The sequence below is a fragment of the Leuciscus leuciscus genome (genome assembly GCF_965113295.1).
Source record: "Leuciscus leuciscus genome assembly, chromosome: 9".
In the NCBI taxonomy this organism is placed as follows: domain Eukaryota; kingdom Metazoa; phylum Chordata; class Actinopteri; order Cypriniformes; family Leuciscidae; genus Leuciscus; species Leuciscus leuciscus.
Genome location: NC_138733.1, coordinates 26,122,371 through 26,145,043, shown reverse-complemented (window position 1 = coordinate 26,145,043; position 22,673 = coordinate 26,122,371). Strand labels below are relative to the sequence as shown.

The 22,673-nt window shown below is 45.3% G+C and overlaps 1 protein-coding gene across 4 annotated transcripts; it reads right to left on the bottom strand.

Annotated features, from left to right (window-relative positions):
• Positions 1 to 81: 81 nt before the first annotated feature.
• Positions 82 to 22,427, bottom strand: LOC309506127 (NXPE family member 3-like). Of its 4 annotated transcripts, XM_082179721.1 has the most exons (9): positions 22,320 to 22,427; positions 21,875 to 22,245; positions 21,231 to 21,301; positions 11,733 to 12,125; positions 11,217 to 11,632; positions 11,051 to 11,127; positions 10,660 to 10,863; positions 10,230 to 10,567; positions 82 to 737 (listed from the first exon to the last, which is right to left on the bottom strand). In XM_082179721.1, the coding sequence occupies exons 2-9, from the start codon at positions 21,918 to 21,920 to the stop codon at positions 543 to 545; spliced, it is 1,740 nt and encodes a 579-aa protein (XP_082035847.1). In that variant the 5' UTR covers positions 21,921 to 22,245; positions 22,320 to 22,427; the 3' UTR covers positions 82 to 542. The 4 variants fall into 4 exon arrangements, with proteins under 4 accessions (XP_082035847.1, XP_082035849.1, XP_082035850.1 ...); XM_082179723.1 differs by lacking the exon at positions 21,875 to 22,245 and having other exon boundaries at positions 22,320 to 22,408; XM_082179724.1 differs by lacking the exon at positions 21,875 to 22,245 and having other exon boundaries at positions 11,733 to 12,052; positions 22,320 to 22,408.
• Between the last annotated feature and the right edge of the window lie 246 nt (positions 22,428 to 22,673).

Sequence of the window (22,673 nt, the reverse complement as noted above, 5' to 3'; positions counted from 1 at the left end):
CACATTATAATTATTTTGTTATTTATCTTTTATTAAAAATAAGAGCAATGTTGCAAATAACAAACAGTAACAAATACAATATTAGAAAGAAACAAACTGAATTAACAGTGCTTTATTGATCTATTTGTGATCTATTTAACAGAAGTATTTAAGTAATAATTAATACAGAAATGTAATAAACATGTAAAAATAATCACTGCATAGTCTTTAGTGTATTCATTACAAATAAACTGATTATTATTAAAGCTATTATTAAAGTTGTTTGATAAACAGTAATGACACGGACAGCAGGTTTATTTAGTAAGTCAAAGAAGTTGCTTTTCCAATTAGAGGATGATAAAACAAAAAATGAGGTCTCTGACATGTACTAAACCATTCTCTAAAAAAAATTATTGTAGTTGAGAATTCAAGCGGTTTATAATTTGGACAATTTAATTACAACTCATGGAAGTCAAACAGTATTTTTCAGTTTTTTTAGACAGTTTTTAATCTTGCAATAACAGTTATTGAACACAAAATTGTCAAGATACTTTAATTTAAATTCAGTAAGGGCAAATAAAAGAGAGTAAAATGTCAATCTCATTTTTAATGATGATAGGGCCAGGATGAATGTTCTCTTTGCTGTAGTGACATGCGGTCATTTGCCACACATCTAGAATATAAACACCAACATCCTGAAAAGCCCAGTGCAGAATTTTGTCCAACTGTAGAGAATACCAGTCACTGCCAAAAATATCCTATTATAAAGACAGAGAAACACAAAATTATCCATAAACTTGTCATCACAGAGTGCTTTAATTATTTGAACACTTGTTAGGCTACTCTATAGACCTTTGATCACAGTCCGCATATTGTCACATCGTTTCCTATTAGTAGTGTAATTGATTTTCCACCTGCATTATTGTCAATGGATGGACGGTTGGTAATTTTGTCAAGATAATTAAAGTAACAATTTAAGAGATTTCGAGGGAACTCGCACTGCGTCGATAAGACCCTTTAGGGAATGCCCTTAGCGTTGAAGCATGAATGAAACTAAGGGCGCTTTCACACTTGGTTCGATTGCCTGTTTGCAAACTACCTGAGCGCAAGGAATTGTGGTAGCTAGATGTAAACATTGTATGCCAATTTCGTTATGCTGAGAAATTGTACGTTACAATTATTATTATTTTTTTCATAAGCATGATCAATGCTGTCAAATTCAGGTTTACGTCACCTTAACATTTCCATGCGGCAATACACTTTCACGACATACTTATTGTTTCAGACACATAACATTGTAATACATAATCGTGTGTGTATTATCATTATTATTATATTATTGTAGCAGGAAGGGTTATTACCCCTCCTACCTCCTACGTTATCGCTTAGTGTTTGGCCAATGGCCAGGCGCCCGGTGCGTATAAGAACGTGAGCTACCAGTTCCTTGGCATGCGTCATTATCCGGGGCCGTGACGTCATCCATGCGCCCTGCTGCTTTCTGCTAGAGTTAGCGTAAAATGTGCTGCTCGTAAAAGTTTGCCGAAGCTGTTTATCCACTGGCGGTGCTGTTTGCGGGTCTATGTGCTTGTTTGGAGAGTTGAATGTGGACATTGGAGACAGTGTATGATCTATCAGCGCTTCATCCCAACGAGCTTGGCGGAGACATTCGGCTCCATCTACCGAATAGTTTGGGGATAGTGATTCTGGCCTGGGACAGTGTGCTTCGTCGCATGCGATAAGGACGATCACGACATTCTGAATGAGCATTATCTGCCCTGTGCCTCGTCATAAGGCTTTTGTTCGCGCTGTGCCTCATCAGTTTCCTTTTGTTTATTTCTTTAACTACTTTTTAAGACTGAGTACTTTAGGATTTGTGTTTTGTTTCGAATCCAATTGTACTAGTGAATTTATATGTTTTGTTAATTTATTGTGATTGAATTATACTGCTGAATTTATGTGATTTTTGTTATTTTTGGTTTTGATTGACGATCAGGTCGGGACCAAAAGAGTTGGTTCCGCCCTGGAATTGTATGACCATTTCCATTATTTGTTGTTATTTTGTTTTGCATAACACTGCTCTTTAATGTCTCTTTTCTTTTGTTTGTTGGCAGGGCCTGGGCACCCGGGGGCAGACGAGTGACCAATTAGGTGGTAGGGTCCTCACTGTGTGTCGTGGTCTTCTCTGACATGAGTCGTGGAGTGTGTGCTGTGCTGGTGTGTGTGCACGGAATAGAGTACTCTTCATAGAGGTGATATCTTGAGACTGCCCCTTGGTACGCCCAGGTTCCTCTACAGCCAACTCTAGAATTTAGTGAATTGAAGAGAGTGATTGCTGGCCAACACCTTTTTATAAAAGTAAAACTGTCTTTTAACCATTAATAAAATATATATTTTCAATTACCTATGTCTCTGACTCCAACTGTGGTTAGGATCTGTGTGTGCCTTAGCTTAGAGGTTATATTATTCTTGGGGCGAAATTCCCCAAGTGGCGTAGTCGGAAATAATAAACTGAATTGAGCGTGGGTATAAATTGTTGTTCCGCCCAATGTCATATAAAATAGAGCTGCCGCTCCCGAGCGCTACGCTACATTATTATTAATTTGACTGCAACATTATATTGTCCTAAAGTGTATTCTCACCGTGTACCGCCTGCAGAAACACTGCATCCGTAGGGGCTGCCATTGTTGTTTTGTATGGTTTCGCGGGCTATGTGACGTCAGAGCTCGTAACTGGGAGTACATCGATCTAGTACGAGTTCACGGGTGGGAAGTCACGGGTTTGACTGCCGTTCCAGTGCACTTTCATGGGTATAAGCATTGACATCATATAGATTGACGCCCTATCGACCGCTACTGCCTACTGGCGCGGGTGAGCCATGGGGCCGCCATCTTAGACCGGTCACCCGCTCCACTCAGTGTAATCTGTATGGCAGGTGCAATGAGCTGTCAGCGCATTTAATTAATCATACCTCACTGAATACCGAACTGATTTTCACGCGGGTTTTGCTGCAAAGGTCATTCATGTAGCTATTATACAGGACACATGGTTCGGCGTATTTTAATATTCATAGTAGGCTTAACAGTAATATAATATTCTGATATAAGATATAAAGTGACCAGAAGTCCAAAATCAAAATATGTGATGTAGGATATAAGGTATTTTATAAATCACACACTATAAATATGATAAAGAAGCAGGAACAGATAGTTGCAATAAAGTAAGATATTTTAATAAGTTGAAGAAACGTGTGTGTTTTACATTTACATTGCTTCCTGATATCACGTGCGCAAACACAAATAACCTATATTTATATATATAAAACAGTTATGTCCGGTCGAAAAATGTATGAATTAACTTCAGATTGGATTGCGCTAAAAGTAAGTTTCGTGCCTCTTACAAGTGCTTTCGAACTTCTTTCTGATCTGAATGGTATGTGGAAAACACTTGTTGAGGGAGGGAGAAAACACTTGAGGGAGACTTCTCCTAGTGTCTAGAATGCAACTGAATGCCTTTTCAAGCGTCTCAATACTTGAAAAACCACAGGAAACTACTTTTAAACACGAAATTACTTGATTTACAGAGGGTCTATTCGCACGTCTATAAACGTTACCTGAGGTAATTTTCCTGGACCTTTTTACAGAAGGTAAAAGTCGCCGTAATCTTTACTGACATTGTCCGTAATGATAACTGAGATGCACATTCGGACGGGACTAAAATAAGTTTTGCTCATTTGTTAATAGCATGTATATAGCCTATAATTGCGCAGCTCCCCCTTATCAATTATCTAGCACCCCCTCAGCACATGCGTTAAAAATTCTCTGGCGCCGCCCCTGCACGCACCACATTATACGTCATCAATAGCGGTTCACTTCCGCGATTTGGTACAATTGCGTTCATATCAGCAGCGAACCGTACCCCAGACCACCCTTTTTAAGCGGACTCGAGTACGGTTCGCACCCGAGTTCGGAAGACAGCGTTCACATCATCCAAACGGGTGCGCACCAAAAGTGCTAGTATGAAAGTGCCCTAAACTAATCTTGATTGGTGTTGCGTCATGACGTAACGTGTGACGGCATACACAGAAGCTACAAAGGGACGCCGGCACACAACACAGTTAGCCTTTTTGCTCTTCAGCAAGCGCTCTGTGTGAAACTGTCTGTCCTATTTGGTGTTGTTTGTCCCATAAGAATTGTCCCAAATAAGGTCTGCATTGCAATACAGAATCTATAGTGGCTCGGATCTGGCGTTAATTCCGAGGCAGAGCGTAGATTACGGGTCTACTCTGCAATAAAGATTCTGTGGCTGGGATCTCGCGTTGCTGAGGCAGCGTGTAGATTAAAGGTCTGCATTGCAATACAGAATCTAAAGTGGATCTCGCGTTTGCCGAGGCAGCGTGTATTACAGGTCTACTCTGCAATAAAGATTCTGTGGCTGAGATCTCGCGTTGCTGAGGCAGCGCGTAGATGAAAGGTCTGCATTGCAATACAGAATCTGGCTCGGATCTCGCGTTTGCCGAGGCAGCGCGTAGATTACAGGGCTACTCTGCAATAAAGATTATGTGTGGGTGCGAGGCATGCACAGTCAGCTCCTGAGGGTGCTGGCTGTGTTCATTGAGAAATATCTCGACGCACACAGCCGTGTGAGAGATGAAAGCCAAATATATTGTGAACGACTCGAATCTCGCGTTTGCAGAGGCAGCGCGTAGATTACGAGTCTGCAATAAAAGGGACACACGCGATCTGTGAAATAATACTGTTTGGGTGCGAGGCATTCACAGTCAGCTCCTGAGGGTGCTGGCAGTGTTCATTGAGATATCTCGTCTCGCGTGCATCCGTGCGCTGTCGGATGTTTCAACCTCGCACCTGTTGACTTTCTTCTCGAGGGATGAAAGCCAAATATATTGTAACGGCTCGAATCTCGCGTTTGCCGAGTCAGCGTGTAGATTACGAGACCGTATAAATAAATATTAAAACAGTATTGTCTGGTGATTTTGGCTGCATTTAATTCTATGGAATTAAAATGATGGAATATTATCTGACTTTAAGAAGTTAGATATTTTAATTCAGCCTACCATCCAGGCCGTGTTTCACATATCCAGTGTTATGGCTGCATTTAATTCTGAGCAATTAAAATGATGAGCAGCAAACGTCGAAAATCGTTTTTGATTTTTCCCTGCCGGTCCTCCGCTTCAGGGTATCGAAAACGAGACGAAAATGGCTGTCCCCCCCGTGGATGGACGAGCGAGAATCGCTCCTCCGCGGAGCCCTCAGGAAATCGATGTTTGTATCCAGCGTCAAGTGCGCTTCGGGAGACATCGGTTTTCAGCGAATGCACGCTGTAGTGCCTGCCCAAAAGGCTTGCGGCCAGGCAGTGTTCGCGTCCGCACATCGGAAACTGTTTTCGATTATTCCCTGCCGGTCCTCCGCTTCAGGGTGTCGAGAACGAAACCGAAAGAGCCTCCCCTCTGGGGAGCCCTCAGGAAATCGATGTCTGTATCCCGCCGTAAAGTGCGCTTTGGGACACATCGGTTTCCAGCGAACGCACGCTGCTCTGTCTGCCCCACGGGCTTGCGGCCAGGCAGCGCTCGCGTCCGCACATCGAGAATCGTTTCGACCAAACCCTGCCGTAGAGCTGCTTCAGGGGATTGAGAACGAATCTCGAATAATACCCGAAATCAGTCTTGAGAGGCTGGTTCCCTTAGTAGAATATTTCAAAGCATGGCAAGACCTGCCAAATATTTCTCCTTGGGTCCTGCACACAATGGCCAGTTCGATTCCGCCCACCGAAATTCAACGGGTTGGTGTGGAATGCAGCCGACCCAGTGCAGGGTCGGGTATTGGAACAGGAAGTAAACTCCCTGCTGGTAAAAGAGGCCATAGAGCGCGTTCCTCTGCCGGACAGGGAGTCTGGGTTCTACAGCCGCTACTTCATAGTTCCCAAGAAGGATGGAGGGTTGCGCCAACAGAGAGTCAGGGTTGCGGCATTTGAATCGGTCTCTGAGGAGATTCAGGTTTAAGATGCTCACTATTTCCATCATCGTGAGTCAGATCAAATCTGAGGATTGGTTTGTCACGATAGAGGACGCATACTTCCACATATCCATTCTTCCATTTCACAGGAGTTCCTGAGGTTCGCTTTCGGGGGCAAAGCGTTCCAATATTGGGTTCTTCTGTATGGCCTAGCTATGGATGCAGCTCTAGCTCCGCTGAGGCTTCAAAAAGGGGTGTCAGGGTGCTAAATTATATCGATGACTGGCTTATTATGGCCCAGTCACGAGCTGGCAGTTCGGCATCGAGATGTCGTCCTTGCCCACATCCAGAGCATGGGGTTTAGACTCAACACGAAAAAAGCGTGTTGGCACCAGCCCAGAGAACGACGTTCCTGGGAGTGGCGTGGGACTCGGTCACGATGCGGGCACAATTGTCTCCTGCACATGTTGCCGGAAAGCCGCTTCGACAGATGCCTCCCTCACGGGCTGGGGCGCGGTCATGGATGGCAGGGCTCTGTGGAGCTTCCTCCCAGACCTCAGGGGTCACCACGTAGACAATGTGTCGGTGTTCTCCTACTTGATTCATCAGGGGGTTCTGAGATTGCGCCCTCTATCCAGATTGGCGCATCAGATCATCCTGTGGTCCCAGGGGAAACTGTTATCTCTAAGAGCAATGCACATCCCAGGGGACCAGAATCAGTGAGCAGACATCCTGTCGAGGCAGGGGCTGAGGCCCGGGGAATGGAGACTTCATACTGAGGTGGTGAAGTCGATATGCGAGAGGTTCGGCCCAGTGGAAGTGGATTTGTTTGCATCTCGAGGGACGTGACGTCCCACTGTCCACTGTGGTTTTCTCTCACCCATCCAGCCCCATTGGGTTTGGATGCCATGGTACAGACGTGGCCGAGGCTACGCCTGTACGCTTTTCCCCCGATCGCTCTGCTCCCGGGAGTTCTGGAGAGGGTCCGTCGAGACAGGATCAGCCTACTTCTAGTTGCCCCGTACTGGCCGGCCCGGGTATGGTTTTCATTATAGCACTCCTGGCAGGCCAGCCTTGGCAGATCCCTCTGAGAAGGGACCTGCTTCCACAGGCCGGGGGCTCAATATTCACCCTCGACCAGACCTGTGGAAACTTTGGTCCTGGCCCCTGAGGGGGCTCAGTACCTAGAGGTTGGCCTGTTGGCTGGAGTGGTTGAGACCATACTCAGTTCCAGAGCTCCTTCCACGAGGAGATTGTACGACCTAAAGTTGAATGTGTTTCCACTTGGTGTAGAGAGCGTGAGGTGGACCCAGTTAACTGCCCGGTTGGCTTCAGTGCTGGAGCTCCTCCAAGATCGCCTCTCTGCTTGTCTTACCCCGTCCACACTCAAGGTGTACGTGGCTGCCATTGCGGCTTTCCACGCTCCTCTGGGTGATGGGCCTCTGGGGAGACATCAGCTGGTCGTACGTTTCCTCCGTGGGGCTCGGAGGATGAGACCTGCGGCTCGTACCAGAGTTCCCACATGGGCCCTGGCAGTGGTTCTCGAAGGGCTGGTCGAGACCCCCTTCAAACCTCTGGAGTCGGCTGAGGCCAAGAACCTTCCCTCAAGGTAGCTTTTTTATAAAGTTTTCTCCAGGCGACATTAAGGCTATCTTGCATCCCAGGCCGGGCAATGTGCCTAAGTGCCATTTAATGTGGCACGGCTTATGGTTCTGCAGGTTTTTCATCCTTTCATCCAGGATGAAGAAAGACTTAATTTACTCTGCCCTGTCAGACCAGTTGCTGATGTGCTTCAGGTTGCCCAAGAAGGGGCTTCCCGCATCCAAACAGACCATCAGTAACTGGGTCGTTCAGGCTATCTCTATGGCCTATCAGGTGCGCAGCTTGCCTTCACCTTTGGCCGTGAGGGCTCATTCAACCAGAGGCATGGCGTCCTCTAGAGCCTTCATTTCAGGGGCCCCGATCCAAGAAGTGTGCGATGCAGCAGGATGGGCCACCCCTCATACTTTCATCAGATTTTATAGCCTGGACATTCCTTCTACGCCATGCACTCTAGTGCTCTCGTCCTAAGTGTGCCTGTGTGCAGCTTCACACTGGGACAGGCAGGGCTTGTTGTGGCATAGTGGGTACTCGTTCCCCAAAGTGTCTTATCGACGCAGTTCGAGTTCCCTCGAAAGGGAACGTGTCGTGTTACGACTGTAACCCTTGTTCCCTGAGAAAGGGAACGAGAACTGCGTCCCTCCGCCACGCCCTCCCCTGCCTGGGAGCGACTTGCTTCATTGCAGAAGCTAACTCTGTTGTGTGCCAGCGTCCCTTTGTAGCTTCCGTGTATGCCGTCACACGTTACGTCATGATGCAACACCAATCAAGATTGGCTTAGTTTCAGTCATGCTTCAGAGCCGCTACGCTAAGGGTGTTCCCCAAAGTGTCTTATCGACGCAGTTCTCGTTCCCTTTCTCAGGGAACAAGGGTTACAGTCGTAACCCAAGACGTTATTGCTGGAGGAATAATATAAATACAATACTATCCCATCATTGAAAACAAACCTTTGAGAATAAGACTCGTTTAAGATCTAAAACCAATTACTTTTGAATAATTCACTCTGGGCTGGAAATGTTCCTTTATTTGAACTTAAATTTGATCCAGTACTTAATTATTGTATTAGAAAGTAGAGTGCAAGAAAGCAATGCAATTAATGTTTTATGGGATGTACAGTATAACATTGTCTAATTCTAATGGTCTTTAATGTGATATGTTGTTTATTCTATTCTTACATTTATTTAAAATAAAAAAAGGTAATCAGACTCTGAAGTATTGCACATAGACATACAGTGGGCTTGTGTGCTCCCCTTTAAATCATGAAATATGTGCTGGAATAACATGAGACCATTTTTCTTTTCTTAATGATAGTAATCTGAAGTTGATTTGTTGATGAAATATCTGTGATTAACTGTACATAGATAAATCACAACAATCCTGTGCCACAGGTAGGCCTACTGCCATTGATCCAGGCTACAGCAGAAGTGATTTTATGCTACTATTTGAAGCGTCTGCTTTTGAAGTGTGATGAAGGCCTATAACCAGGGCTCGAATTTCGGCGCGGGATTGCGGGTATTGCGCATAATTTTAATCATTCATCAGGTCTCCCACTTATAATGCGGGAAATTCCCGCAAACATTGATTCACTTTAGCATGTAGGTTGTATTGGTAAATGAATCCACACAGATTATAAAATCAAATCAGTCATTTTAAAACTGTCTGCGAGACGCAATTTCACAAACAGCGTGAGTGATTCAGCGGTGCTGCGTCTTCTATCTCTCGTCTCTCAAAATGGGTTGCACAAGGTAATCGTTAAGCGCGCTGCAGGCGGCGATAACACTCTCGCGTTTCGGGAGTCGGGATAGACGGAATTGTCAATTGCATAATCGGGCCAGCATTGCATCATGAGTAGCCTAACTAAAGTTTACCATTTGCACGTCTTTTAAGTCTTACCAGTTTTAACATTCACGTGATTTTAAACTATTCGGTACTTGCGCGCTGGCTGAGAGATGTTTTTTTTCTCTGCACACATACATAGAGTAAAGCCGCCTCACAAACAGCTTGCGGGTAACAAAAGTTATTTTTCGTGGATTATATCGCTTTAACAGTCAAAAACATGCGAAAATTATATCAATTTTCGGTCTTGGTGAGTATCCTCTAAACACAGTCGGTTATGTCTTAAATAAGCATAAATCGCACATGACCGTATAATGAAAACAGGATCCGTGCAACTAGCTCTTAAAGGGACAGCAGCCATATGTGTCTGTCATTAATTTGGTTGTCAAAACAACAAAACATAGCTTTCATTTTAAGGAATCTGGATTAATAGCCTATGTATTTAATTTAGTCAGGACTAAAATACTACCCAGTGTTATTTTACATTTGATTACTTTATTCAGTCTCTGTAGTATTTCTGAATACTACTGTTAGACCTAAGCAAAAACTTTTCTCTTTATTTCTCTTTATTGGTATCTTTATTCTGTTGTATATATTTGTACTACTTTTTTCAATTTAATTTAAAGATTGAAATCAAGCTTCCTTGAGTTGTGTAAATTCTTAAGAACAAAACTACCCCATTGTAAAAATGCAATGAGTGAGCATACATTTAGGCGAGATAAATGTAATAAAAAAAAAGTCTAAACTCCCCCCTCAAATTAAAAATTCCCCCCCATAATAATCACCTAAGTGGGGATTTCCCCCCCATTTTCCAAAACAAAATTCAGGCCCTGCCTATAACGTTACCTTATAGCCAGTGTTGACAGTCTTGATTATAACAGTTGTATCAGGTGCCCGCTGTAACAATGCTAGAACAGCTTTGCGAATCCTCAACACTCTATGGGTGAAGAAATCCAGAGGGTACGTGGTGAAATGGGGTCCCAGATTGAACATAATGACTGTGTGGGGTCCTCCAGCCAGGTCATCGATCTCATTACTGATGTAGTGCAGATCAGCAAATGCTGTTTTCAGAGTGCGCAAAGGAAGGCCGTGAGCCCTCCAGTGTAAGTCAATGTTGTTATCCACATCCACTGCTATGAGCGGCCCTGACTTATATTGGACATGCAGGTTCATCTGCTTCAGGGCTGAAAAACAGACCCACAATTAATGCATCTATGCACTGTATAAATAATTGATGAACAAAAGTAATGAACAAATAAGCAACTATTTATCTCACTTGGTATTGCGTTCACAAAGAACTCAAACCACTGTCTGATAGTAGAGTCTCCCATCATGTAGATGTGTTTGTCTTTCAGGCACTCTGTTGTCATTTGGGTTGTAAAATGGTGGGTGCTACAGACGAATGACGTCCACACATCATTCAAGTAAAAGCCAGCTGGAACTGGAGTGTGTACACCAGGGTGACATTTCTCTGTAACTTCTGCAGGACGAGTAAATGTAAGTTCTGTGTCAAAGGTATAAGTTTTAAAAATTTTGCCTGAACAGGAGATTGTATTTGACTTGCATTGTCTAAATCTCAAAAAATGTATTATGTGCAACACAATTCCCAACATATCTGCCTCCTCGTACTGTATTATTCTGCTGGGTTAAACCATTGACCAACATACCAATAGTTTCATTTCCCTCTGAATGAAAAATGTTGATGATCCTTTTATCTCCACTGATACCTTTGTTAGTTTGCTTCCTGTCAAAGAGAACATGTTTGTCATTCTGCCTTCCATCAATGCATCACATATATCAAACAAACAGTCAATCAAGTGTTCTTAATCTCACATAAGCATTTTTTCCTTATTAGTCAGGCAGTTTCTATAACCACCCATAGAGTGGTACACAAGGGCACTGCATGGCAGCGATTTGGGTCTCTGACAGTGCCAAGTTTCTCCGGTACGGGGATCGTTGTATTCACAGCAGCAGTCTTCTGTTCCCATATGCTCTAGTCTATTGTTGTCCCACTTTACATTACACATCACTTTTTCACTCAGCCTGGTCTTATTTGGTCCTGGTCCCTCATAATATCCATCAAAGAAAACTCTGTCAGAGTCAGTCTCTCTGTGATGCTTCAGGACCTGCACAGCTTCACTGGAGTGAATTAGACGCACAGCCACCTGTGCCTTGCCGACCCACGGTAAGAGGAAACGTACAGAGTAGGAGCCATTGAGCAGGTCCAACACCTCCCCAAAAACACTGGCCTGTGACAGAAGTACATTCTCAGTACAACTCTCTCTGACCCAGGGAGATAAATAAATCAGGCAAGTAATTTTAGTTAATCTAATGTGTACAATAACTGACCTTAGTTTTAGACCAGAATAGCTTGGCTTGAAAAAAGTCGCCTCCATAACGCTTGGATTTGTTGTCAAAATCCTTTGCTTGCACCGTGACATAAAGCTCCTCACCAATTTGATAGCTCTCTTTCAGGTTCTGAATGATGAATTTGGTGTGGCCTGGACTAGTACTCATGGACACATTTGTGATTGCTCTGTCAGGCCCGGCCCAGTACACATCTTGCTGTAACCTGGAGTAGTCATCTAAATTGATTCCTTTTTCAGAATAAAATGAGCTTGACTCTTCTGAACTAAGTACTGAAGGAGAAGTGGAGTTTGTATATTTTCCTGCAAAGTGCAGAGACAAAAAGCTGGGTGGAGGGTGTTTGTTTCTTTCATTACCTGTATAAGACCATATAACCTACAAATACAAAGATTGTTATTAATCAAAAGTTTTGTCTATGTAGGAATCATGCAAAAATGTCTAGTGATATATATATATCCTGGTTCCCTGAGAAGGAAATGAGACAATGCGTCATAACGTTGACGCTATGGGAATGCCATCAGGTGCGACCTGTGTCTGAAATATGCGTAGAACACGGCAATTGATTGCCAGACAGCACACTTTCAGCACATTGATATCTTCAGTGCTGTATACATGTATTATGCTTTCATAACATAATCTTAGAATATTTATTTTCCATTTGAATTTGTCATCTAAAAATAGACATTTCAAGCTTTCGAAAGATGTATTTCTCATGTCTGCGAGTAAAGTTCACCCTGAGTTTTGGTTTATTTTTTGACGCACTCAAGTTCACAGATGGCAGAAAGCGCATCCTGTTTGTTTATTTTATTTTGCAAAAGCACAACGTTTAGTTATTATGAGTGCACACAAATCCTAAAATAATCAGTTTTGAATTATGTATTAGGCTACTGATGTAAGACCAAAAATGACGGGCGTGGTTAAATGCCAGTGATCATGCCGGCGCAAACACAATATGCACCTAATAATAGCGTACATTTATATAGGTTAACGTTAGAGGGAGCAGTCATGTTAAGTTTCTACTTACATGGTTCAAATGATAAGCCATATTTGAGGTCGATGGATTTTCGCAAACGTTTGGATTTTCTGCCTGACATCCCAGCTCCCAACCTTCTAACAACGTTTTAACAACATGGCCAAAAGGTTGCTATAACTACGTTGTGTGGTGAAGGTTGTTAGAGCGTTGTCAAAATATTGACATTAAACCACCGTTCAGGGCCATTGCTTAAGGTTGTGCCTAGGGTGTCTGGACAACCACTGGACTACATATGTACTCGTTAGGGCTGAACGATTAATCACACTTAAATCGAGATGGCTTATCGCGATTTTAAAATCGCAAAGGCTGTGATTATTTTTTATGCACAGCTTGTCATTGATGTACGTCTCTGTAAACACTGCTCCATCTGAAAGCACTGTGAGTTTGAGTCACTTATAATGTGCAATTGAAAAAACGTACTCGGTTACTGACGTAACCTCGGTTCTCTCTAGAAGAGGGAACGAGTACTGCGTAAGTATCTTACGCTAGGGGATAATCCCTTTTCTGCGAGATATTGAAGCCAAAAAATTATCCTTAATTTTGTATTATTGTAAAACGCGTTGCGGCAGCATACAGACATAGGCAAGACGGCTCGTGTGCCTATTGGCTGTTCTGCGGCAACTGCAGCAGCCTATCGAGCGAGGCCTAGCGTGACGTCAGACCCAATGAGGGTGCTTCGCGCCCACTGCGTCACGTCCCGCCGAAACGGGCGTGGCTTAGGCCTATATATACAGCTCGCAGGCAGCTGATATCTGGTTTTTCATCGCCGAAGCTAACCAGAGCGTGTGCATGCACGGCAAGATACGCAGTACTCGTTCCCTCTTCTAGAGAGAACCGAGGTTACGTTAGTAACCGAGTACGTTCTCTTACGAGAGGTCTCTCGTACTGCGTAAGTACAGTGCCCTCCACAATTATTGAACCCCCTGGTAAATATGATCAAAATTGGCTGTAAAAAATAAATCTGCATCGATTATCCTTGTGATCTTTCATTCAAAAAATGTGCAAAATTCTAACCTTTCATTGAAGTAAAAGAATTGAAAGTGGGGGGAAATCACATTATGAAAGAAATGTTTTTCTCCAAAACATGTTGGCCACAATTATTGAAACCCCTAGAATTTTTTACGAGTAAAATATCTCTGAAGTATATTCCCATTAATATTTACCTTTTTTAGTACACCAGGGTGACTAGGAACATGAAACTGTCCAGCTATGACTTCGTGTTTCACAGGAGTTTAAATATGAGGAAACACAAAGGCCAAATCCCCTTAATCATCCATCACAATGAGTAAAACCACAGAATATAGTTCTGATGCGTAGCAAAAGATTGTTGAGCATCACAAACTAGAAAGTGGCTGTAAGACAATAGCTAAAGAATTGAAAATCCCCATTTTGACCATCAGGGCAATAATTAAGAAGTTATAACCAACTAAAGATGTTATGAATCTGCCAGGAAAAGGACGTGTGTCTATACTGTCTTAATGCACGGCGAGTATGAAAGTTTGAGTGGCCAAAGACTCTCCAAGGATCACAGATGGAGAATTGCAGAGATTAGTTGAGTCTTAGGGTCAGAAAGCCTAAAAAAAAAATTATCAAACAACCCCTACATCCCCACATGTTGTTTGGGAGGGTTTAAAAAAAAAACCTCCTCGCTCATCCAAAAACAAATTCCAGCAAATTTAATTGTCAGACACGACTGGATCTTCAAACAACACAGGGTTCTGTGGTCAGATGAGACTAAAACAGAGCTTTTTGGCAGCAAACACACTAGATGGGTTTGGTGAACACAAGGATAAAAAGTACCCCATGTGTACAATTTAATATACCATTGGATCTTTAATGTTGTGGGCATATTTTTCTGCTGGAGGTCCTGGACTTCTTGTTCAGATACATGGCATTGTGGATTCTATCAAATATCAACAGATAAAAAATCAAAACCTGACGCCTTCTGCTAGAAATCTTATAATGGGCCGTGGTTGGATCTTCCATCAGGACAACGATCCAAAACAAACATCAAAATCAAAACAAAAATTTGTTGTGGAGCACAAAATGAAGCTTCTGCCATGACCGTCTCAGTCCCCTGACCTGATGAGTGGGCTGAACTGAAGAGAAGAAGCACCAACATGGATCTGGGAATCTGAAGGATCTGGAGAGATTCTGTGTGGAGGAATGGTCTCTGATCTCTTGTCAGTTATTCTCCAAACTCATCAGGCATTATAGGAGAAGACTCAGAGCTGTTATCTTGGCAAAAGGAGATTGCAAAAAGTATTTAATAAAAGGGTTTCAATAATTGTGGCCAACGTGTTTTGGAGAAAAACATTTATTTCATAATGTGATTTTCCCCCCACTTTCAATTCTTTTACTTCAATGAAAGGTTAGAATTTTGCACATTTTTTGAATGAAAGATCACAAGGATAATCGATGCAGATTTATTTTTTACAGCCCATTTTGATCATATTTACCAGGGGGTTCAATAATTGTGGAGGGCACTGTATCTTACGCTAGGGGACCCAATGTAAAACACCGTGCGTGCTGGGATCTGACACCAAAGACCCAAGGGCGAAAGCCCGGGGTTCATATAGTGCATAATCACCAGGGGAACTCACAGGGAGTCCAGGAAGAGGGAGGGGCGGAGCCGCGCTCTTCCACATATAGCAGCGTCCCTTAGACGCAAATTACATCATACAGACAGGGCGGAGTACGGCCTGAGCTGATGGGAAATTGTGGGTTTTATTTATTTGCCCATAAGCATTTTGCGGTCGATTAGCGGGCAGTGCTCATCGAGCAGTGCTCAGCAGACACAGTATTCTGAACCGATAGCATCAGAACAGACAGTACTGGTATATTTAGACCGACAACAGCCTGGCCTGTAAGGCGGGAACCTCTAGGTTATAAAACCTTATAAATGTAGACGGGGAGGCCCAGCCTGCCGCCATACATATATCTTGCAAGGCAATCCCACTTGACCAGGCCCACGACGAAGCCATGCTTCTCGTGGAGTGCGCTCTGACACCCAACGGGCACTGCATACCCTTGGAAGTGTACGCCAGCGCAATGGCGTCAACTATCCATCTGGATAGGCTCTGTTTCGACGCGGCTAGTCCCTTGGAACGTCCGCTGAACGAAACGAAGAGCTGCTCCGTCTGTCTGAAGACAGATGAGCGAGACACATAATCTCTTAATGCCCTGACTGGACAAAGGAAGCTCGCGTCTCCTTCCTCGTCAGAGACCGGTAGGGCTGACAGGGAAATGACCTGCGCCCTAAACGGTGTGTTGAGGGATTTTGGAACATAACCGAGCTTAGGTTTGAGTATAACTCTTGAGTCATTAGGCCCAAACTCCATGCACGTCGCGCTGACTGAGAGCGCGTGTAAGTCCCCTATGCGCTTCACCGAAGCGAGAGCCAGAAGAAACACTGTCTTGAAAGACAGGTGTTTAAGATCAATCGTCTGTAAAGGCTCGAATGGGTCACCTTTCATGGCCTCCAGTACCACACAGAAAGGTCCCATACAGGGACTGAGAGAGGTCTGGGAGGATTCAGTCTCTTAGCTCCTCTAAGGAAGCGGATGACTAAATCGTTCCTTCCTATTGACTGACCAAGCGTTGTTTTTGAGAACGCTGCTATGGCCGCCACATAAACTTTGAGCGTGGAAGGGGACCTGCCCTTGTCCAACAGCTCTTGTAGGAAGGAGAGAACCTCCGTCACCCCACAGTCTGGGGGCGACACGCCACGAGCTGTGCACCAGCTGGAGAACACTGACCATTTCGAGGAATAGAGACGTCGCGTAGACGGAGCTCTGGCCTGCGTGATCGTGTTTAACACTCCGCTTGGGAGGTCAGCGGGTACCCGTTGATGGCCCAAACATGAAGGGACCACAGCTCTGGGCGCGGATGCTAAATCGAGCCCTTGGCCTGAGAGAGGAGGTCCCTCCTCACTGGCACTGGCCATGGGGCAGTGCTCGCTAGCTGCATCAGAACTGGGAACCAGGGTTGGTTTTTCCAGAACGGCGCTACGAGTAGCACTGAGCATCCTTCTTCCCTGATCCGCTCTATCACCTGAGGCAGGAGAGAGACGGGAGGAAAGGCATAGAGCGGGCGGCGGGGCCATACATGAGCCAGCGCGTCCCTGCTCTTGGAGAAAAATTCCAGACAGTGAGCGTTTTCTTGAGACGCGAACAGGTCTACTTCCGCTCTGCCGAATTTCTTCCACAGCAGCTGGACTGTCTGTGGGTGTAGAGACCACTCGCCTGTCGGAACATTGTTCCTGGACAGTCTGTCCGGTCCTACGTTTAGGAGCCCTGGCACATGCGCTGCTCTCAGTGAGAGCAGGTTGCGCTGAGCCCACATCAGGAGGCGTTCTGTCAGCCTGTGCAGGTTTCGGGACCTGAGGCCGCCCTGGCGATTTATGTAGGACACCACTGACATGTTGTCCGAATGGACCAGGACGTGGTGTCCTCGTATTTGGGGACAACAACGTGTCAGCGCGTTGTCTACTGCCAGCATTTCGAGGCAGTTTATGTGCAGAAGCTTCTCCCGTTCTGACCATTGGCCGAAGAACTGTCTGCCCTCGAGCAGCGCTCCCCATCCCGAGGTGGATGCGTCCGTAGACACCACCTTCACACTCGAGGAAGTCCCCAGGTTTACACCTGATTGGTACCAGTCGTTTGCTTTCCAAGGTTTCAGAGCTGCGATGCATTTCTGATTGACCTTGAGACGAAGCAGACCGGAAGCCCACGCTCGGCGCGGCACTCGCGCTTTCAGCCAGAACTGTAGCAGGCGCATGCGAAGCAAGCCCAGCTGAAGAACTGATGATGCTGAGGCCATGAGACCCAGCATCCTCTGAAATTTCTTGAGCGGGACAGATGCGCCGCAGCGGAAAGAGCTCGCTGCGCGCTGAATGTCTAGCACGCGCTGTGGTGACAGTCGCGCTATCATAGACAGCGAGTTCAATTCTGTGCCCAGAAAAGATATTATCTGTCTGGGGGACAGAGAACTCTTCGCCCAATTGACTCTGAGACCCAGATTCTCGAGGTGATCGAGTAAAATGGTCCTGTGCTCTATGAGCATCGAGTGAGATTGAGCTAGAATCAGACAATCGTCCAAGTAGTTCAATACCCGCATGCCCTGTAGCCTGAGGGGTGCGAGCGCTGCGTCCATGCACATCGTAAATGTACGGGGTGCTAGGGACAAGCCGAACGGTAGGACTGTGTACTGATATGCCTGGCCCTCGAAGGCGAATCTCAAATATCGCCTGTGACGTGACGCTATCTGTATTTGAAAATACGCGTCTTTCAGATCTATTGACACAAACCAATCTCCTCGGCGAATCTGCGCGAGGATTTTTCTGGTCGTGAGCATTCTGAACTGTCGCTTTGCAAGCACTCTGTTCAGTTGCCTTAGATCTAGTATGGGTCTGAGACCCCCGTCTTTTTTCGGTACCAGGAAGTATCTGCTGTATAGCCCTCCTTCGCTCTGAGCTAGAGATAACGGCTCTATGGCCCCTTTGCTCAATAGTTTCGAAATTTCGGCTCGAAGTAGGTGTGCTACTTCTGTTTTTACCATGGTCTCAACGCGCGTCGCATAGCGACGAGGGCGCCGGCGAAACTGTAGCGAATAGCCTCTTTTTATAATGTCTAGCACCCACTTCGAAACCCCGGGTAGCCTCGCCCATGCATCTGCATGAATGGCTAGGGGTTGAATGCGAAGCGCGCTCTGGTCGCTCAGCGACAGAGGGGCTTCGGTGTGCTGTAACACAAGCGTCGCGCTTATGACATTCGAGGCAGAGGGCGCGCTGATAACAGCGGGCAGATTGCCCGCGCTCGGCTCCTCTGCGGTGGTTAACCGAGAGGGGGAGGGCTGGGCGAGTCCCATAGGACTTGTCATGTCTGTGTGTGGATGTGGGCGTGGGATAGCGGGCACATTTACCACACCGAGAGCACTGTCCGCCTGAGCAGAGCGAATGCACGTTGGTTTCGTTTTTACAGAAACCTCGAGACATGCAGGACGTAGTGATTGTGGGCACTGGGCAGTGGGCACATCTGCTACATTTAATGCGCAATCGAACTGGGTCGATTTTATGTGCGCGAGCCCTGTGTGACGGGCTGTGCTTGTGTGTAGGAATGGGCACTGGGCAGTGGGCATTTTGTCTACACTCATAACACCATTGGCCGTGGCCGGGACACCAGAAAATACACTCTTTATGGGATTTATCTGGGTAGCTGTAAAAACGGCATTTGTGTGCAGGCAAGCGAGCAGTGGAACCGGCTTGTTGACTGCAAAATACACTGGAACAGTCACATTTCTTGGAACTGAACGAGCGATGAGTTTTGGTGGAAGTCCAGCCGCAGCGGGACTTGGACACCGTCGTTTCCCTAGGCGTGCTAGGACGACTTCGGGGCCTCGGGCTTTACCGCAATCCTGGGCCGCGGCCCACGCGGGGCGGGGCGGCGGCCAGATGAGCGAGAGCGCGGTCTCGCGCTTCGGGCCTGTCGACGCTGCGAAGTGGCGGCGGTGGGCGGAGGCTGAGGCTGTGAGCTCTGAGCAGACGGTTTCGTACGGCCTGCTGCAGAACTGGAGCGCTTTCTGAGCGCCTAAACACTTCTAGCTGAGAAGGGGGCGTTCCAAGACTTAGCGACTTCTTCGTGTAACTCAGGAAGAAAGGGCGCTGGTCTGGACGCAGGCGAAGCGCGCTCCCCGGGAAGAAAATATCCATCCAGCCGGTTGTGAGCAGGCTGTTCAGGCGTAGACCACTCGAGGCCGAGGCTCGCCGAGTATGCGCATCAGCTCTGACTCGATGCTAGCTCTTTTGCCTGACGATGCGCGGACAGAGGGCGCGAGATCCACAGAGCTCGCCCAATCCTCACTGCCCGATGCCAGGAGAGAGCAGGAATCATCCTCCCCCAATGCGGCTTTCTCATCAGCGTCATCGACGGAAGCAGCGGCAGACGGCGGCCGCTGTCCGTCAGGAAGAGACACTGACGAAGCCGGTGAAGCTGGCGGGCGAACCGGCGAGCTTTGACGGGTGGGGGAAGGTTCCGGGACCCGCTGAGCACGGCGCTTTTTACGGCGCGGCACTACAGCGGGCGGAGGTGCAGTCTCAGTGAAATATGCCAGGCGAGTCCTCAGAGTCACCATAGGCAGTAGCTCGCAGTGATGGCAGCCGCCGTCAGCGAGCGCGAGAGCTGCATGATCCTCACCCAGGCAGGAAACGCAGATAACGTGGCGGTCCCCGTCGCTGAGTGTGGCTCTGCACGAGCCCCAGGAAGGCATCTTTAAAAAGACGCAAGCTCTTTTAGACAGTGTGTGTCGCGGCGGCGAACACACACACAACAGAGAGTGTAAAGGATATAGGGGCCGGATAGCGCAGCAGGAAGGCGATTGAAGGCAGCGCGGCCAGCGACTTCAGTGACGACTCGTCCCGCTGCAAGTGCTTCCTCAGACGGCGCCGCTTCTCTCCGGATCCAGCGATGCGTGTGCTTCGCTGAAGAGATGAAAAATCAGATATCAGCTGCCTGCGAGCTGTATTTATAGGCCTAAGCCACGCCCGTTTCGGCGGGACGTGACGCAGTGGGCGCGAAGCACCCTCATTGGGTCTGACGTCACGCTAGGCCTCGCTCGATAGGCTGCTGCAGTTGCCGCAGAACAGCCAATAGGCACACGAGCCGTCTTGCCTGTCTGTATGCTGCCGCAACGCGTTTTACAATAATACAAAATTAAGGATAATTTTTTGGCTTCAATATCTCACGGAAAAGGGATTTTCCCCTAGCGTAAGATTCTTACGCAGTACGAGAGACCTCTCGTAAGAGAACAACACGCGTCTAACATCTTTCCAAAACATGAGAAGCATTTATGAACCTCGATCTTGTCCAACAACAGACAACATTTAATAACATGCATTTACTCCAAACTCACTTCATAACGACAGTTGAGCTCATCCTTCTGTGAGATGATGTGCCTTCTTACACAGAATAAGGCAGTCGTGTATTTATAAGTCAATCTTCAGTTTATTCAGCTACAGCGATAGGGATTTCTTGGAATGATGCACATTATTGTACTACTGCGGCGGGGCATATTTATCATGTTTGCATGAGAGCGCCCTCTGGCGTTCAAATGGGGCAGTATTTACTACCAATCAGCCGCACTCCACTGACAAGCTGCACATAAAATAATCGCAGCCTTTGCCAAATTGCGTGCGGTTTTATTGCGATTAATCGTTCAGCCCTAGTACTCGTCACTCACTGCCCTGAAGTGCGAAAATCAGCCTTTTAAATTTCAAAAGCTGATGGTTTGTAATGGTTTTGTAGTGGAAACCATTAGCATTTCTGTATTTTATTTGTTTTATTTTTTTCAGCAGGGAAGCAATGCGACTGGGAAAAAATTATAACCATACACTTAGCATATATATATTATTTAGTTTGATTAAAAGATGCAGTTGTGCTAAATGAACTTACCAGACAACTCATGATCACCAGTAGACACATCCCCATAAAAAACCTCCATACATGTGATCTTTCCCTGTGAACTGTAAAAGCATTGTGTCGTCAGTCCTTTACTTTTTATGAACAAATTGCGTTTTCCATGTTCGGTTAGCCTATATACAATATAGCTACACATTTGTAACTTAACACGACCCATTCAATGTTTATGATTACTATTTATTATTAAATAGCGTTAATAATAATAAGACTGAACTAATTTATTTAAAGTAAACCAACAATGTAAAATTGCAAGATATATGCCATGTGGCACCAATACAATTTTAACAATCAACGACCACAAATATTTTTGCCCCAAACAAATCATATTTTACTTATGGATAAACCTATAAAACATTTTTGTTTACAGTGGTTTCTGGCTAGGCTATAGCAAATCACAACAGGTTCACTGATAATACAGCAATCCAAACAGTGTCTATGGGGATTTTACCTTTTTTTCTTGTTTTGTTTATTTTGTTTTTAATAATTGTTTGCTGATCACCGACCAAATTCATTATTAAGGCATAAATTAAATTGAGACATTATTTATATATTAGACTATTTTTATATTATGTACATGAAGAAAAACAAATGCCAAGAAGTATTCAGAAATAACTTACAGTGTTGTTCCCGAGTTTCAAGCTCCATTTTATTTTTTGAAGGCATTATTTTGAAGATATGTTTTTGCAAAAGTAATAGTCCAAAGGCGATTTCCTCGAATGGTTAGTGTGTGTGTTGACTAGAGGACATGCGCATGAGGTCACCGACGGTTACACCCAAACCCTTAATTTTTTTCACATTTTTTTACAAAAAACTCTTACAGGAATCAAAAAGATCCAGAACAGGGGACAGAATGTCTGCAGGATTCCTGTATGGTCCCTACAAAGTCTTTCAGGATTCCTGCAGGATTTTTTTGTAAGGGAATTGTCTTTGCCCCTTAAAAAAAAAAAAAAACTTGTCCCAGAAAGCAGACAACTGTTAATATCGAGCCCTGAAATGCAAAGTTGAACCAAAGTTAACCGTTGTTAAATAGGTCAATAAAATAGGTCAAGCTTATAATTTTACCTTTTCCTTTTTCTGTTCTGTGCCTCAGAACGCTTTCCACATCTATCCAGTTTTGGTCATGGGACACAGAGCTCTCAAGTCTCACTCATTCACCGTGAGACACTCGCATTTCAACCAGTTCACTATGGAGTTAATATTGTGCCATAATTAAACAAACAAATCCAGCATTTTGTAAACAAACTCGATCTGCTTTGCAAAGGAAAACTCTACTCGCAAACAAACAAAGCAATGTGCAAGTAAATGTCAATTTGAGCGAAAATGCAGTGGCGTAACAAAAATGTATTGTGTTTTACAAATATAAATAAATTAGGCTAGATAATATTTCACAAATAAATGCACACCATCCTACAAATT